Raw genomic sequence first — 16,474 nt, 5'->3', positions numbered from 1 at the left:
CATACAGGAAGTCACTGTTCTTATCAGAGCCAAGCTGTGAGGATTTAAACCACACTGACAGTGTCAGATCATGTTACAATATAATAGGTTTTAGTGTTTGTACTACTTTAGCAAAATAGCAATATTAATAATAGGCTTAAATTATAAAATAGCCTAATAACATCCATTTTCCCAGCCAGCCATGTTTACCGGTGGTCTTTATAATTGCTGACCAATTAAACGTTTTACCGGTCAATGACTGGCAAATACCGGCTAACGGAAACTCTGGTGTGTGTGTGTGTGTGTGTGTGTGTGTGTGTGTGTGTGTGTGTGTGTGTGTGTGTGTGTGTGTGTGTGTGTGTGTGTGTGTGTTAGGGCATTAACGACTTGTGATTTTTGCAAGTCGACTCAACTCAGTAAAAAGTTGAGTTGAAGTCGACTTTATCGTTTGATGACGTCACGACATCACACAAGTCAAAGGCTAATGGCTTGGGTCTCCCGGATGTACCTCTACTTCCGCATTTGGGAACTCCTTCTGCCCAAATGTGGAAGTGCTGCCGTCGCCAGCAGCTGCAGACTGCAGTACCAGCTTTTGGGTGGCTTCTCAGTTTTCCCAGCTGTTCTGGGGGGGCTTGGTGTGTTTGTGTAGGCTACCTGTATGGTACAGGAAGACAGCTTGGTGTGTGTGTGCAGTGTACCTGTATGGTACAGGAAGACAGCTCAGAGTGTCCGTTGAATCCTGGTTGCCACGCCAACGTGACATTGTTGTCCACCATGTTTAACACCCGAACCTCAACAGGCGCCGACGGCAGAACTGAGAGACAGAATGAAGATGATCATCATCAGGGAAGTGTACATATCGTTGTATGTACCGTATGTGCACAGTACGATTCCTTACTGTTAACACATTAAGACCGGGAACCAATTTAACTATTTTACTGCTTTGAACAAGCGCGCTAGTCCATTTATTCAAGTAGTGTTCGTTCGTTCTTTTCAGCCTCGTATATTGCAAATGGCTGTGCCCAGCCGTTTGTTTGGCTCGATGAAAGATACGGCTGTCTTTTACAAAAGATTGTGGTTGGAAATAATGGATGGATATTTTTCTATAAAATCGCAAAGGTAAGCTACTTTTAGGCTACTTTGAAGGGCTGTTTAAAGGGGAACCCACACTGGACGCGGAGGCGGCGCGGAGGCGCCGCGTCAAAACATACGGCCCCGTTATTTTCAATGAACTAACCCACACCGGCGGCGTCAGACGCGCACAGTCGCGGCTCTGCCGCGTCGCCTGCCGCGCCGATACACCACTGTTCTATTTTTCCAGCGTTGCCGCGCGGTGAACATGTTCTCCCATGGGTCTCCCCACCGGGGGAAATGGATGTGCTGTGTGCAGCGCGCCGCATCCAGTTTGGGTTACCCCGCAGCACTTCACGTGCGTCGATACCGCGGCGCGACGCTGCGCAGCCGTTTGCGTCCAGTGTGTGCTCCCCTTTTGACATCCTTAAATCTTTAATGTGGAAATAAAAGAGTTAAACATGGCATCTGTTGAGAAGGAGCACTAAGGAGGGACTGGACAAGTGAAGTTGATTTATATCAGTTGAGAGAAAGTGTTTCAAAGTGTCCAATAGTAACAATAACAACTAAATTATAATAACACTCAACAATAATATAACCCATGATACACAGCCTCACCATCACCTCTGCATCAAACTATTGTGACACTGCATTCCTTTCAATCCTGTCATGTCCTTCATGAATCACTCATCATGGACAAAATTATCTGTTTTGACTCTCAAGTCTTCTTCCATTGTTGGCACCTTAAAGACAGGGTAGCAGAATAACATCTACTTTGTCCCAATTTAATTGTTAGGTTGTTGTGAAAATATTTGCCAATGCAACCATATAGTTGTCTTGCCTGTTTTCAGAGTTGTATTCAGACGGAGATTCCAATGTCCTACTTTTTCAAAACTCCTCCTCCACGAGCTCGGGAATGGCCGAGCAAAATCATGACGTATGGGCTCAGAGCAACATCACGTGATCCCATTGAAAAGAATGGGAAACATGCCTTGGGAATTACAGTATTTTACACTCTTTCTAATAAAGTAAACTCATAACTTTCTTAATTGACATGAACAACAACGTGAATGCTATACACTTGCAATTTTTTATAAAGAATCAATAAGCCGTTTTTTTCCGTATCCATTATATAGGGTTAGGGTTCTCTAGCGAGGCACTGTGAAACAGCAAGCCCACATGGGCGCTCGTTTCGGCCAAATGCTCGAGTTGCCTTGGTGCTTGACTGTGGATGTTTTTTTTTTTTCTCTCTCTCCTCCCGTTTTTCCCCCTGCCTCTCCATTCATGTGTTCTCTACATCTGGAACAAACAATGACACAACATTGGATTAACTCACCCAAAAGAAGGTAGACAAATGTATTCCACTGGAATTAGTTATTATAAGGTCCTTCACAAACGCGAGTGACGGGGCCGTGGGCCGTGAGAGCAACGAGCTTGCAATGGAATGGAAAAGATACTCATATTTTACTTAAGTAAAAGTACTCTCATTGTCTCATATCATTCTCGCACGCATGGACAGTCGCATAGGACGCGACGCGCAGTGGCCAATCTACAAGCTCACAATTGTGAGCTTGCAGATCGGCTAGTTTCAAACAGCCAAGGTATAAAATAGGGCTAAAGTAGTTATTATAAGGTCCTTCACAAACGCGAGTGACGGGGCCGTATTTTACTTAAGTAAAAGTACTCTCATATCATTCTCGCATGGACAGTCGCCTAGGACGCGACGCGCAGTGGCCAATCCAGTGGCATAAACGAGGCGTTGTGTGCTTGTAGATCGGCTGTTTTCACTAGTTTCAATCATTTTTAAAATGATAAATACAATACTGGCTTTCAAGCATTTCAAGGGGCACACTTGACCCTTCTCAGGGGCATACCAAAGGTCCCCAGGCACAGTGGTTGAGAAACACTGCCCTAATGAATGTAATGAAGAGTAATGATGATAAATACTAAGGTTTACCTTTGATGTGCACGGTGGCTGTACGCGACACAGAGATTCCTCTGGTGTTCTTAGCTTCACAGTAGAACTTCACGCTGCTGTTCACTCCTACACAGACAGACAGACAGACAGACAGACAGACAGGTTACATCACTGGGATGGGCAACTTTGATGATGGAGAGGGCCAATATATTCTCACACAAACTCCAAAGGTAGTAAAAATAGTAAAAATAGCTGATCTACAAGCTCAAAACGCATTGCATTGCACAGTGTTTTGCACTTGTAGATTTGCTATTATTATTTTTTTTGCTATTTTTTTTACTTGGAATCCTGAAAAGTAAGTTTTATTTAATTTCAAATGAATTTATATGTTCTTATGTTAATGAGAGTATTATGAACTTATACAAATACATTGGACATAAAAAAGAAACACAATTTTAATACTAGTCATTAAGCCACCAATATAGACTGAAGTAATTATAAAGTAGGTCATGTTTGCATGGTATTGTTGCTGAACAACTGAAATCAATAATAATATATTAGTATTCCTATATTAACCTGCGAGCCGCATTAAGTAAAGGTGGGGGCCACATTTGGCCCCCGCGCCGACAGTTGCCCACGTACAGTATGGGTTACATTATCAAGAAAGTGCAGCAGAACACAACATGGCATGTAAACGCACGGAGAGGAGAGATAATTGTAACCACAAACAAACCAGAATATAATTATCATTTATCATACTAGAAGCGTCTAGTCGGCGACCTGGCCAACTCGGGAACGATGTAAATAGGGAATGAATGCCCCGCCCTTTAATGCAAACCCCATTATACCTGTTGTCATAGGACCCGTTTTGACCATCTGTTTGCCTGTGTCCATTTATGCCCATATATGGAGATATCTGTTATCTGTCTGTCTGTCAGCATCCATTTTATGTCCATTATACCTGTTGTCATAGGACCCGTTTTGACCATCTGTTTGCCTGTGTCCATTTATGCCCATATATGGAGATATCTGTTATCTGTCTGTCTGTCTGTCAGCGTCCATTTTATGTCCATATATGGAGATCACTGCAGATATAGTTCTGGGTCCATTTTATGCCCATATATGCCCATATATGGAGATATCTGTCTATTTGCGTCCATTTCATGCCCATATATGGAGATCTCTGTATCTGTCTGTCTGTGTTCCTTTATGCCCGTATATGGAGATCTTTGTGATTCTGCGTAAACTTTATGCCCATATATGCCATTTGCGTCCATTTTATGCCCATTTATGGAGATATCTGTATCCGTCTGTCTGTGTCCCTTTATGCCCGTATATGGAGATCTTTGTGATTCTGCGTCCATTTTATGCCCATATATGCTATATATGGAGATATTCAGAGATTTTTTGTTGACTCATGTGGCGTACGTGATGTCAGAGCCTTTTATGAGTGATGTCACAATGAGTCAGCGATTGCGCCGATTTCCTCCGGAACAGCCTGATGTCAACAATCAACCCCGCATAAGGAGATTCCGAACGTTTCGCGCCGGTTCGGGAAAACCGCGCGTCGGGTCGGGTCGAGACCCGGCACTGCACTCCGTGCCGCGGCGGGGAACGCGCGTGCCGAATCTTCACTGCAGATATAGTTCTGGGTCCATTTTATGCCCATATATGCCCATATATGGAGATATCTGTCTATTTGCGTCCATTTCATGCCCATATATGGAGATCTCTGTATCTGTCTGTCTGTGTTCCTTTATGCCCGTATATGGAGATCTTTGTGATTCTGCGTAAACTTTATGCCCATATATGCCATTTGCGTCCATTTTATGCCCATTTATGGAGATATCTGTATCCGTCTGTCTGTGTCCCTTTATGCCCGTATATGGAGCTCTTTGTGATTCTGCGTCCATTTTATGCCCATATATGCTATATATGGAGATATTCAGAGATTTTTTGTTGACTCATGTGGCGTACGTGATGTCAGAGCCTTTTATGAGTGATGTCACAATGAGTCAGCGCTTGCGCCGATTTCCTCCGGAACAGCCTGATGTCAACAATCAACCCCGCATAAGGAGATTCCGAACGTTTCGCGCCGGTTCGGGAAAACCGCGCGTCGGGTCGGGTCGAGACCCGGCACTGCACTCCGTGCCGCGGCGGGGAACGCGCGTGCCGAATCTGAAGCCGGTGGGACGAACGGTTCTCGAGATACGCGGATTACAGACACACAGACAGACAGAGACTTCTCGCATTTATAGATAGATTACCTCATTATTTATCAAATACAGTGTGTATCATATTATGTATCGTATCATGAAGCAGCTGTTTTTTTTTAGTTTCTTCAACGCAGACAAACAGCTCCGCCCGTCAGGGGCGACCGGCTGCTCAGATCAAACTCTCACATACGTCTGGTCCACTTCACACTCACTGCTACATCAGGTGATTTGTCTGTGTGTGTGTGTGTGTGTGTGTGTGTGTGTGTGTGTGTGTGTGTGCGTGTGTGTGTGTGTGTGTGTGTGTGTGTGTGTGTGTGTGTGTGTGAGCATTTCTAGAATGCAATAAAGCCATAATCCCTTCCTTGAACTGAATGACTAACACTGATGACGCAATGTGGACTGTAAGAAAAAGATAAAAAACACAAACAAACACACGCACGCACGCGCACACACACACACACACACACACACACACACACACACACACACACACACAGTGGCATAATTGCGTGCTCAGGGTGGGACAATGTAAAGCTTGAGACAACTTGTTGTGATATGACACTTTAATTGAATGGAATCAAATCTAATGAATTAAAACAGGGGCCTTCAACGTTTTCAGGCCAAGGACCCCTTAGTTGAGAGAGAGATGAAGCAGGGACCCCCACAACCTTTGTAGATTCCATAGCTTCATTGTTTGACAGCACAATCATCATTGTATTTTGGATTCATGTCAATTTGTGTTTTCACTTTCAGATATTTAACCGCTTGAACCGTCAATACTTAATAAAGTTGACCTTTCACTCTGTACTTGGTCTGCTCTTTCCCCCCTCTACAAAACCAGGCGTTTAGAAGACATGTATAGAAAGGAGAGAAAGAAATAATAAATCAAATAAAAAGACCTCATCTAAAAAACTAAGACAAATAGTGGGTCTTCTGACCTTCGATGTGCAGCACGGAGGGGGAGGGTCCGGCCACGCCCACCTGCTGCTCGCCCACCCACCAGACCACCTCCACGGGCTCCGGGGGGCCCACGGCCGCGCACGTCAACTCCAAGGGCACGCCGGGGAAGGTGGCGATGTCATGAGGTGCCACGGTGAAGTGGGGCACCCCTGGGAGACGGGGAGAGGGAGAGAGAGAGAGAGAGAGAGAGAGAACAGGGGTGGAAAAAGTACTCATGGATGGGGAGTGCCTGATAAAATGAATAACAAATATCTAAATAATAAAAACTGTCCAGGGTGTTCACAAAAGCCTGAGTAGATGATAAAATGACCAAACGTTTTTTTTATGAAAGTGGAGTTAAGAAAAAGAAACGTAGCAATTCTTCCACCACTACTAGGGCATTCACGAATAGTGATTTTAACTATTCGACAGAACTGGCCAAACTGTCAAATATTAAGTACCGGAAAGCAAGAGGCAAACATTGTGAAAATAGCCGATCTACATGCTCACAACGCCTTGCGTTGCGAGGCATTGTGAGCATGTAGATCGGCTATTTTCACAATATTTATCTGTGGAACCGAGTCACATTAATACCTACAATTCCAAGTGCTTGTCAGGGTGGGGGTCCCCAGTTCAAATATGTTTATTTTGGGGGTCACAGCCTAAAAAGGTTTGAGAAGCCCTGGTATAGAGCATTAACAAAGTCATCCACCAGGGGCATTGACAACTCATTCTTATGACTTACTATCTCACCAAGCTTGATAAACTATATATTTTTTAAAGAGAAAACAATAAAAATAAAAATAAATAAGCGAATATTCGACTTCGGTGAACAACATCGAATATTGACTTTGATATTTGAATATTTGGTGAATGCCCTAACCACTACTACCACCACTAAGGTACAGTAAAGTGTCAGGGAGCTGTGTTGTTGTTGTGACACAGTGACCATCTCACAATGTGGCTTCAACGTCTTCCTGACATGTAGACACTTCACACACAGCCACTGTTTACACTCATAAGAACCAAGAGAGGGTGTGTGTGTGTGTGTGTGTGTGTGTGTGTGTGTGTGTGTGTGTGTGTGTGTGTGTGTGTGTGTGTGTGTGTGTGTGTGTGTGTGTGTGTGTGTGTGTGTGTGTGTGTGCGCGCGCGTGTAGGCCTGTCACAATTATTGCATAATGGTCTAATCGCAATTATTTTGTCATAATCATCATAATCGTTTCCATGATGAAAAACTTTCATATTCTCAAACATTTTCAAAAATAGTGGAAATAGCAGATCTACAAGCTCACAATGCAACACGTTGTGAGCTTGTAGATCGGCTAGTTCCACTATCAATGTTTGTTTTTTTAAGTATTGAGATTAAGTTGTCAAATATGTCAGTCGTTTCCTTGTATATTTAGGTTACGTGTCATATCTGCCACGTGCAACTTCAAAGGCTACAAGCCAAAAAGATACACAATTAAATCGTTAATCGCAATTATTTGAGTGACTATTAATCGTCATGTAAAATGTCATAATCTTGACAGCCCCTGGGGGGGGTGTGTGTGTGTGTGTGTGTGTGTGTGTGTGTGTGTGTGTGTGTGTGTGTGTGTGTGTGTGTGTGTGTGTGTGTGTGCGTGTGTGTGTGTGCGCGACAGGGACTTGCTGGCCATTGGGAAAAGCGGGACAACTCCCGAACGGCCGGTCCAGTCCAGGCCGGCCATTAGGAAAAAAATTAAAATAAAATGTCGGCCTTCGTTCCATTTTGGGGGCTTGGTGGCCAACAAAGTCAATCGTCACTGTCGGGCAGAAACCTCGTATCTCCAAGTTTCAAATGTATACATTTTTTCGCAAAGCAAAGCCCTGCTTCGTCATACAAGGCCGTTGCACAAAAGTAGTGAAAACAGCAGATCTACAAGCACACAACGCCTCGCGGTGCGAGGCGTTGTGTGCTTGTAGATCGGCTGTTTTCACTAGTTTTAATAATTTAAAAAATGATAAATACAAAACAAACGGTTTTGGACGTACAAGGTTTCCACCCGACAACGACGAAATATAACTCATGTACAGTAATTGGCTCACTGGCTTGTCACTTGTCATGATCTGAAATGGCAAATCTTTGAGTAGCAGCAGCGCTATAGAGAGAGATCTCTCTATAGCGCGCAATGAGGGCCTCTGCAACTCTTTTTCCCAGGCTGAATCAGGGGCCCAGCACGTCCCTGGTGCGCGACCGTGCGTGTGTATGTGTGTATGCGTGCGTGTGTGTGTGGTACCCTCCACAGTGATCCATGCAGGTTGGGAGGAGTAGGTCAGGCTGTGGAACTCCACCTCGCACCAGTACTGTCCCGCGTCCTGCTGCTGAACAGACTTAACACTGACATGCACGCACACACACACACGTGCACACGCACACACGTGCACACACACACACACACACACACACACACACACACACACACACACACACACACACACACACACACACACACACACACACACACACACACACACACACACACACACACACACACACACACACACACACACACACACACACACACACAGAATAAAGGCAGAATTAGTTTCGTCATCATCCCATACCAGGGGTACTCGTTACTCAAATACAGATCTTAAAAAGGTCAACCAAGAACATGTTAAGTGAGTTGAAGGTCCGGTCGGTCAAGCCACACAGCTACTCATGTATACATGTATACATCGATCTATACAAGGATATCCGGTCAGAACTATTCCTTTCATTATCTCAACAGGTAGAACTTTTTAATGGTCTTGATGATTATAATAAATTGAATGTAATTTTAGCTGGTAAATACTGCACAAATGAATGTGCCAAAGCCTGCCATCTCATTTTAAAAAGAAGATTAGCTTTTCTAAGTATAGGTTCATAAGCTGCCCCAACCACGTATTTTGTTTACTTTATGCATTTGTATTTTTCTATTTTATTTTTGTTTTGTACTGCCTGATTCTCTTTATTTTTCGTTTTAAATGTGTAACTCTTTATATGTAAGTACTTTAATGTACGTTTTAATTTTTGTCTATTTTATGGTGTCTCACAACTCCAAGTGAGTGGTCCTCAAACTATTAAATGAAATGTTGTCTGCTTTTAAAACTGTACAGTCTGAGGAGTGACACCTAAATAAAGTTTTCTATCTTTTCTATCTATCTGTATACTGTGTATCTTTAATTCAGTAAGACATCCTAAGGGTTAGGTCACGCAGGACGGAATTCATTTTCAAGTGTGATTGGAGTTGTGGCTGGTTGTTTCAAGTTGGACAAAATGTGGACAAAATATCTTGCAAATATGGATATGACGTCTGACATCATACTGTAGATGTCTTATGTTATAGACCCCACGGGAGACTCACACAATATGTCCATATATGGGTTATGGGCATTACAAGCTATGGGCTTAATATTGAGGACATCAGGGATCTCCATATATGGGCATACAGGGGACAAGGACGGAATTCCTTTGCAAGTGTGACTCGTGTCACGGCAGCCACACTGGGTAGACTGACAAAATATGGCATCGCAGTTTTAAGCCCTGCCCCGTCCTCACGCTGGAGCCGGAAGCGTTTTCCCCATTCATTTCACCATTGTGTCCAAAAATATGTTTTTCAAGAATTGGCCTCATGGTGGCGCTAGAAGAGGGCCATGTGAGAACTGAGGGGTGGAGGTTGTGGTTTGGCAGCCAAGGAGTGTGTGAACTTAAGTTTGCAACCACAATCCTAGTGGAGTGTTCATAGTTTTTTTTTTAACAATATAGTAATAATAGTGTTAATTTTCAATGAATTGTTACAACTTTGTGGCTGATAATTAAATCCTATATGTGAAAATGCATGGGCAGTTTTCTTACCGGAAGAAAACTGCCCATTCATTTTCACCATAGGGGTCCTCACTGCGATGCCCAATATGTATATAAATTGGCATTCCCAGATATGGGCTTAATATTGATGACAACAGGGATCTCCATGTATGGGCATAAAAGCGTTACATGGCCCCGCCCGCATGAATCGGAGTTGAGCTTGGGCGGAGCGAAAACAACAAGGAAGCCATCAAACCACTGCTCACTCCCACACAGTAAGGGTGTAGAAAGCACCGCAACGAATTAGAGCACACGCACGGCAGTGTGCACGGCTGCACGCGATCGTCCTCCAAAAACAGTTAAAAAACACTAAAAACCCTGGCATAGAAGTGACTAAAAATGCAAAAACGGAGATCTCCTTCTTAGAGAAAGTGGTCTCCTTGGCCTGAAAACATTGAACACCTCTGGTTTAAAGAATGAACTTGGGGCTTACTGACTGATAAAGAATGCTGACGTACCCTGCTATGTAGACTGTCTGAGCACATAGGAGCTTAAGCATTAACGTCCCTGTCACCTGAGTGGGTCAGATAGGGGCAAGAGATCCACGTCAACACTGTACTGAGCAAACATAAAGTAGGGAGGGGGAGCATGGGGAAATCTCGCTATTCCTACGTCCCATCATTTCGACCAAGGGAGTCGGCAGGTTAGCTACTCACCCGCGTCACGGTTACTGAGGTTAGGGTTAGGGTTTGGGTTAGGTTTAGGCATAGATAGAGGTTAACATGCACCCACGTCAGCAGCTTAGCTATTCACCCACGTTGGCAGGTTAGCTTTTCACCAGGTTAAAATTCACTTGTGTCGAAAGAATGAACCGTCAAACAGATGCTGTCACAAATGTCAACACGCTCCCGGGGAGCATTCAGTCTGTGCTGTTGCTGAAACAGCCGCAAGGAAAACCTCTGCTAACATAACCTCTAGTTTAGTTTTTAACCCTTTTTCTCCCCAATTTAGTCATTATGCTTATTTAATTCCTCCCCACACACATTTGTGTGTTGACACTGCCGTCGTGTCCTACTGACTCACCTGCCAGTGAGGAGCCCCCACCGGGAGGACTTAAGGCCTGTCCATACTATGACTGAAACCGCCGTTTTCGGTCAAAAGGTAAGGTTCGACTTCAAAATGACGCCACTCGCAACTTCTGAAAAGCATTAGACCGAATGAGTTCGGAAATTTGCACGTTGGAAAGTCCAACTCGCCGAACATTTCGGTCAAAGTATGGAGAGGCCTTTAGTCTTACAGCCTTTGTCGTCCTACTCCTCCCGCCCAACACTCCCTGCTGCCAGAAGTCAGTAGAAGACCTCATTATACTGGATTAAATGCTTCTCACAGTGGATGGATTCTATGTAGGCCATATAGTGCTGTAATCTAGTCCTTATTATCGACTGTAGACTGACTGACTGTTTTGTGCTTTCTTTCGTAAATTAACACCCTATACTTGATCATACTACATCGTCACACAACAGCATCAAACGCAGCAGATATATACGCTCAAAACGCGGTGCGAGGCGAAGCCTCTGTAGCTTGTAGATCTACTTTTACATTCTCTTTTATTTGAATCCTGAATGTTTTTGGTCATATGGGGTTTCCAACAGACAGAGACGACATACAGCCTAATGAGCCTATGACCCACACTACTGGTCATAGATTGTTCACATACATTAATAGCTCATATAAACAAACTCTATCCATCTCTATGATGTGTATATAATACTGCGGGGGTGTTATTAGTTATGTAGTGTATTATTGTGTTGCTTTTAAACTTAAGATCTATTGCTCTTAATGCTAAGCTGACCTGTTTTTCTTGTCCCACACATTTCATTGTGTGGGACAGCCGATCTACAAGCACACAACGCCTCGCACCGCGAGGCGTTGTGTACTTGTAGATCTGCTGTTTTCACTACTTTTGTGTGACGGCCTTGTATGATGAAGCAGGGCTTTACTTTGCGAAAGAACATACACATTTGAAACTTGGAGATACAAGGTTTCCACCCGACAACGACGATATGTGACTTGTCTCATAATAAAGCTGAGCTGAATGGAAAAAACCCATAAAGCCATTAAGAAGCCAGGGACCAACGCAGGACTCCTTTCACACTAACAGAGGGCATTCTGGGTCATGAGATAATGCAAGGCAGTAGCAATCAGTTTGAGGTCACAGCAGCAAGAAAGCAGTTGACACAAGAAGATATGGTTTAGGCATGGTCTACTACTCTACAGCAGGGGTCTTCAACAGGGGGTCCGGGACCCCTAGGGGGTCCTCAGAGATAGAGTTCTCAAATTCTTCCCAAACCCGACCTGACATTTTCAGGCCGGGTAGGGCTTATTATTTATTATTTTATGACGTTAAATTCTTCACAAACCCGACACTACCCGACCCGACGTTTTCGGGCCGGGTAGCTAGGGCCTAAAATGTATGCCAATTAGTCTGGCCAGGCCTCGGGCCAGCCGACTTAGGGCTCAGTTAGGGCCGGGCCTTAATTTTAAGGCCCGTTGAGCTCTACTCAGAGATACTGCAGGGGAGCCGCCAATTCTTTATGTGATAGAGAAATTATTGTCTCAGTCAGGTCGAAAGTCATGGCCGAGACTGTGTTTTGTCATCTCTGCCAGGCCGAAAGGCAAGGCCGAGACTATGGTGGCATTCACACCAGGATGTACTACTGTGGTTAAAACCAATCCTGGAGCTTATTGTTGGAAAGTGCGCCTCGTTTGGGCTGCTGTGAAGGCTCATGCGTATTCTGTTGAGGTTCAAACAAACACATTCTTATCCACAAAAAAACGGTTGTCTCTCTTCACTCATTACACAGCGGAAAGATGTCCCATGGGCAGACGCGGTCTGATGCGATTACTTACTGCGGTTGACAAAGCACAAACGCAATAAATTAAAAATGCAAGGTTGTTGCAACTTCACTCCCCCCCAAACGCTGTCTACCGAAGTAAGGGTGTGAATCTGCTCTATGTTTTGCCCCCTGTCCATCTGTGCATCCGTGTGTGGCTGTGCGTCCGTCCGACAGTCCGTCCGTCCATGCGTCCGTCCATCCGTTACCAGCTAATCTATGGCACCGTTGGCCTGGTCGCTGCCAAACTGTGCACACACACTCCCTGGAAGCCAATTCAGAACCTCTGCCACACATTCTTCACATGGGCCTGTTCTAGCACCACCAGGAGGCAGATTTCTGCAAAACAAACTTTTTGACAAACATCACGCAAAATGTCTACAGTCATGTGATCGACATGGATCTGTCCGATTTTCCATATTCCATCCTGATTGGCTAAGATTGGCTTCCAAAGTTTGCAGGATTGGTCCGTTTTGAACAAAATGCCTCAAATCCATGTCGATCACATGACTGTAGAGATACTGTCTACCGATTTGTGTGATTTTTGGACAAAATCTGTAGGAGTACTGGCAAAAGTTAGTTTTGCAGAAATCGGCCTCCTGGTGGCCCTAGAACAGGCCCATGTGAAACATTCGTATCCCTTGGTATCCAGGGAGTGTGTGTGCAGAGTTTGGCAGCGACCGGGCCAACGGCGCCAGAGATTAGCTGGTAACAGACGGACGAGGCGAAAACATAGTCTCTCCCATGTCTTTTGGCTGGTGTAGACAAAAATTAATAATGCTAAATTATCCAACAATGTTTTGAATTTGAATCCTGAAAAGTAACATATGAGGACATATGAGGTTTCCACCCAATAAAGAGGATCTGTGAACATGTATGAACTTCCTCCTCCTATCAATTTAACCTTTACTCGACCAGCTGCTGCCATGGAGACGCAGAGAGCAACATAAACAGCCAAAGAGGAGCAGTCAAATGCAAACAATGCATAATATGACTTGTGGTAGAGCAGGGTTGAGATTTACTACACAGCAAAACATTTACAAATTATGACCAAATAGACCCTAAGGCAGTGGTTCTCAATATGTGGGTCAGGACACCCAGGGAGGATGTCCCCAGGTGACAAAAAAAGTGACAATTTAGGACTTTTAAGACCTTTTTAACACCTAAAGAAAAAAGAAGGAAAAGAAAAAGACTGCAAAGTACTGCATCATAAGTAATCAACTATACTACTATAAAAACCGGTCAAACATGGGCCAAATACTACTAATAATAATAACAATAATAACATAACTAATGTAATGCCTCAACTCCTATTATTCCAAGTGCTTGTCTGGGTGGAGGGTGTCCCCAGTTCCAATATTATTTATTGGGGGTCACAGCCACAGAAACATAGACGCCTCCATCGGCTCTGGGGCGTTTGTAAAAAAGTCCAGGCATTTTTTTGTAATCCAAACCGCGCCCCTCGACCGTCTCATTTGGCTGGCTGTTTCCCCGTTGCTGTCAAACACAACTAGTGCATTATGTAGGCGGTAATACTTGCTAGCTGTAATACTTTATCCAAAGAGTTTATTAATACTTGGAGACGGTCGAGCCGACCGTCTTGTACTCCCGTTTGTCAACTGACAGTTCAGTGCGTTACGACGCGCAAGGTGATATTTCACCATATGTCAGGATTCTACTTCGCAACACGATGTAGGCTCAATGTAGGCTACCACAGTTATAAATGTTGAGTCCAGAATGACGCACGTTGCCCCATTGGCAAATATGTGCTCTGCGTGGCAGTAACAAGCCCACCACCCATATGCACAAGCAGGCTAGTAGTTGTAAAAAAATATGTTAGATTATAAAATAATGCATACTTCTATGCCAACTGAATGGCAAAAATAATGCCAAGCTTTTTTTCGTTCTGGTTATGTCATCGACGTGTCAGGGGATGTCCAGTAGAATCTGAAAATAATCGGTGACCCATAGGCTAGCGAACAGCGCCATCCAGTGTCAAAACACAAAACTCGTCAAAGTCGTGGCACGGTGGCAGAGTTAAAGTGTATGCCTGTCAGGGACGTGCTGGCCATTGGGAAAAGCGGGACAACTCCCGAACGGCTGGTTCATTCACAGCCGGTACAGGCCGGCCATTAGGAAGAATATACAAATAAAATGTCGGCCTTCGTTCCATTTTGGGGGCTGGGCGGCCAACAAAGTAAATCGTCACTGTCGGGCAGAAACCTCGTATCTCCAAGTTTCAAATTTGATTTTTTTTTTTTCGCAAAGCAAAGCCCTGCTTCGTCATACAAGGCTGTTGCACAAAAGTAGTGAAAACAGCAGATCTACAAGCACTTGTAGATCCTTGTAGATCGTCTGTTTTCGACTAGTTTAAATCATTTTTTAAATGATAAATACAAAACAAACGGTTTTGGACATACAAGGTTTCCATCCGACAACGACAAAATATAACTCATGTAATTGGCCCACTGGCTTGTCACTTGTCATGATCTGAAATGGCAAATCTTTGAGTAGCAGCAGCGCTATAGAGAGAGATCTCTATAGAGGCACGTCCCTGATGCCTGTATGGTAACCTTAGAACCTTAAACACTTGAACCCAGCGTGAGCTTGTAGATCAGTTATATTCTGTCAAAGATGTGTGTGTGTGTGTGTGTGTGTGTGTGTGTGTGTGTGTGTGTGTGTGTGTGTGTGTGTGGGGGGGGGGGGGGGGGGGGGGGGGGGTATAGGGTGTATAGCAGGACTCGGGTCAATGAAGTACTGTAGGGTGTGAATAGAGGTTATGTGCAACCCATACCAAAGACTTTTGTTAGCTGAACTTATCAACATTCATGAAGCCAACAGGCAGTCTAGTAGAAATCAAACAGTGTGTCTTTCTAAAACTGTACCATGAAAAAGAGATCCTATAAATATCTCCTAAATCCTAACAGTTTTCTTAAAGGCCTATGTTTCTATATTAGTGGTTCTCAAACTTATTGAGAAATAGCAGATTTACAAGCTCGCAGCGCGCTGCAAGCTTGTAGATGTGCTCTTTTTTAAACATTGTGTATTTTATTTTTTTTTGCAAATCTCTTTTAAAGCGAACATTTGTAACTCAAATATTTGCTTCTGTGGGGTCCCTGGAACAACATATTTTGAGATGGGGGTCTGAAGCCAAATACATGTAATTTTGGGGGTCCTTGACATGAAAAGGTGTGAGAACCACCGACATAGAAAACATGCCTTTTTCAAAAACCTTAGAAGGATTTAGAAGACATCTATAGAATATGGAATAAGAGGTTTTGACAGTGAAGCTATCCTGTCAGCCAGAAACCTCTTATCTCCATGTTTCATCTTTGTTGCGTGCGCGCACGCACAACCAAGGTTATAATAGTTTTGGATTTTTCCATTAGTTTTTATTTTTATTAGTTTTGAGGTTTTGTTTTCAATTACAGTTTAGTTTTAATTCGTTTTTAAAGTGAGGTTGCTAGTTTCGTTTCGACCTCACCAACTGGTGTTTTTTATTATTATTTTTCACTAAAGACAAAAGACGAAAACTAAGGAGATTTTCTCTATAATTTTAGTTTATTTTAGTTAGTTTTTGTAAACACACAATACCGTTTCAGTTAGTTTTCGTTTTCTTTTAAAAGCTTAGTTTTTATTTTTTATTTCAGTT

General features: G+C 43.7%; 1 protein-coding gene across 1 annotated transcript in view; it reads right to left on the bottom strand.

Moving 5' to 3' along the window:
- The window catches only part of tyro3 (TYRO3 protein tyrosine kinase), a 58,542-nt gene that overhangs the window by 29,799 nt on the left and 12,269 nt on the right, over nt 1-16,474 (bottom strand). The window contains exons 3-6 of the mRNA XM_080750550.1: nt 8,379-8,479; nt 6,123-6,293; nt 3,008-3,094; nt 678-793 (exon numbers count right to left, since the gene is read on the bottom strand). Of these exons, the coding sequence (XP_080606676.1) occupies nt 678-793; nt 3,008-3,094; nt 6,123-6,293; nt 8,379-8,479 (475 nt within the window). The remainder of the gene's footprint in view (nt 1-677; nt 794-3,007; nt 3,095-6,122; nt 6,294-8,378; nt 8,480-16,474) is intronic.

This window comes from Nannobrachium achirus (assembly GCF_963921795.1).
Source record: "Nannobrachium achirus genome assembly, chromosome: 20".
NCBI classification, from domain to species: domain Eukaryota; kingdom Metazoa; phylum Chordata; class Actinopteri; order Myctophiformes; family Myctophidae; genus Nannobrachium; species Nannobrachium achirus.
The sequence above is the reverse complement of the archived record's forward strand: the minus strand, read 5'-3'. Positions and strand labels throughout refer to the sequence as shown.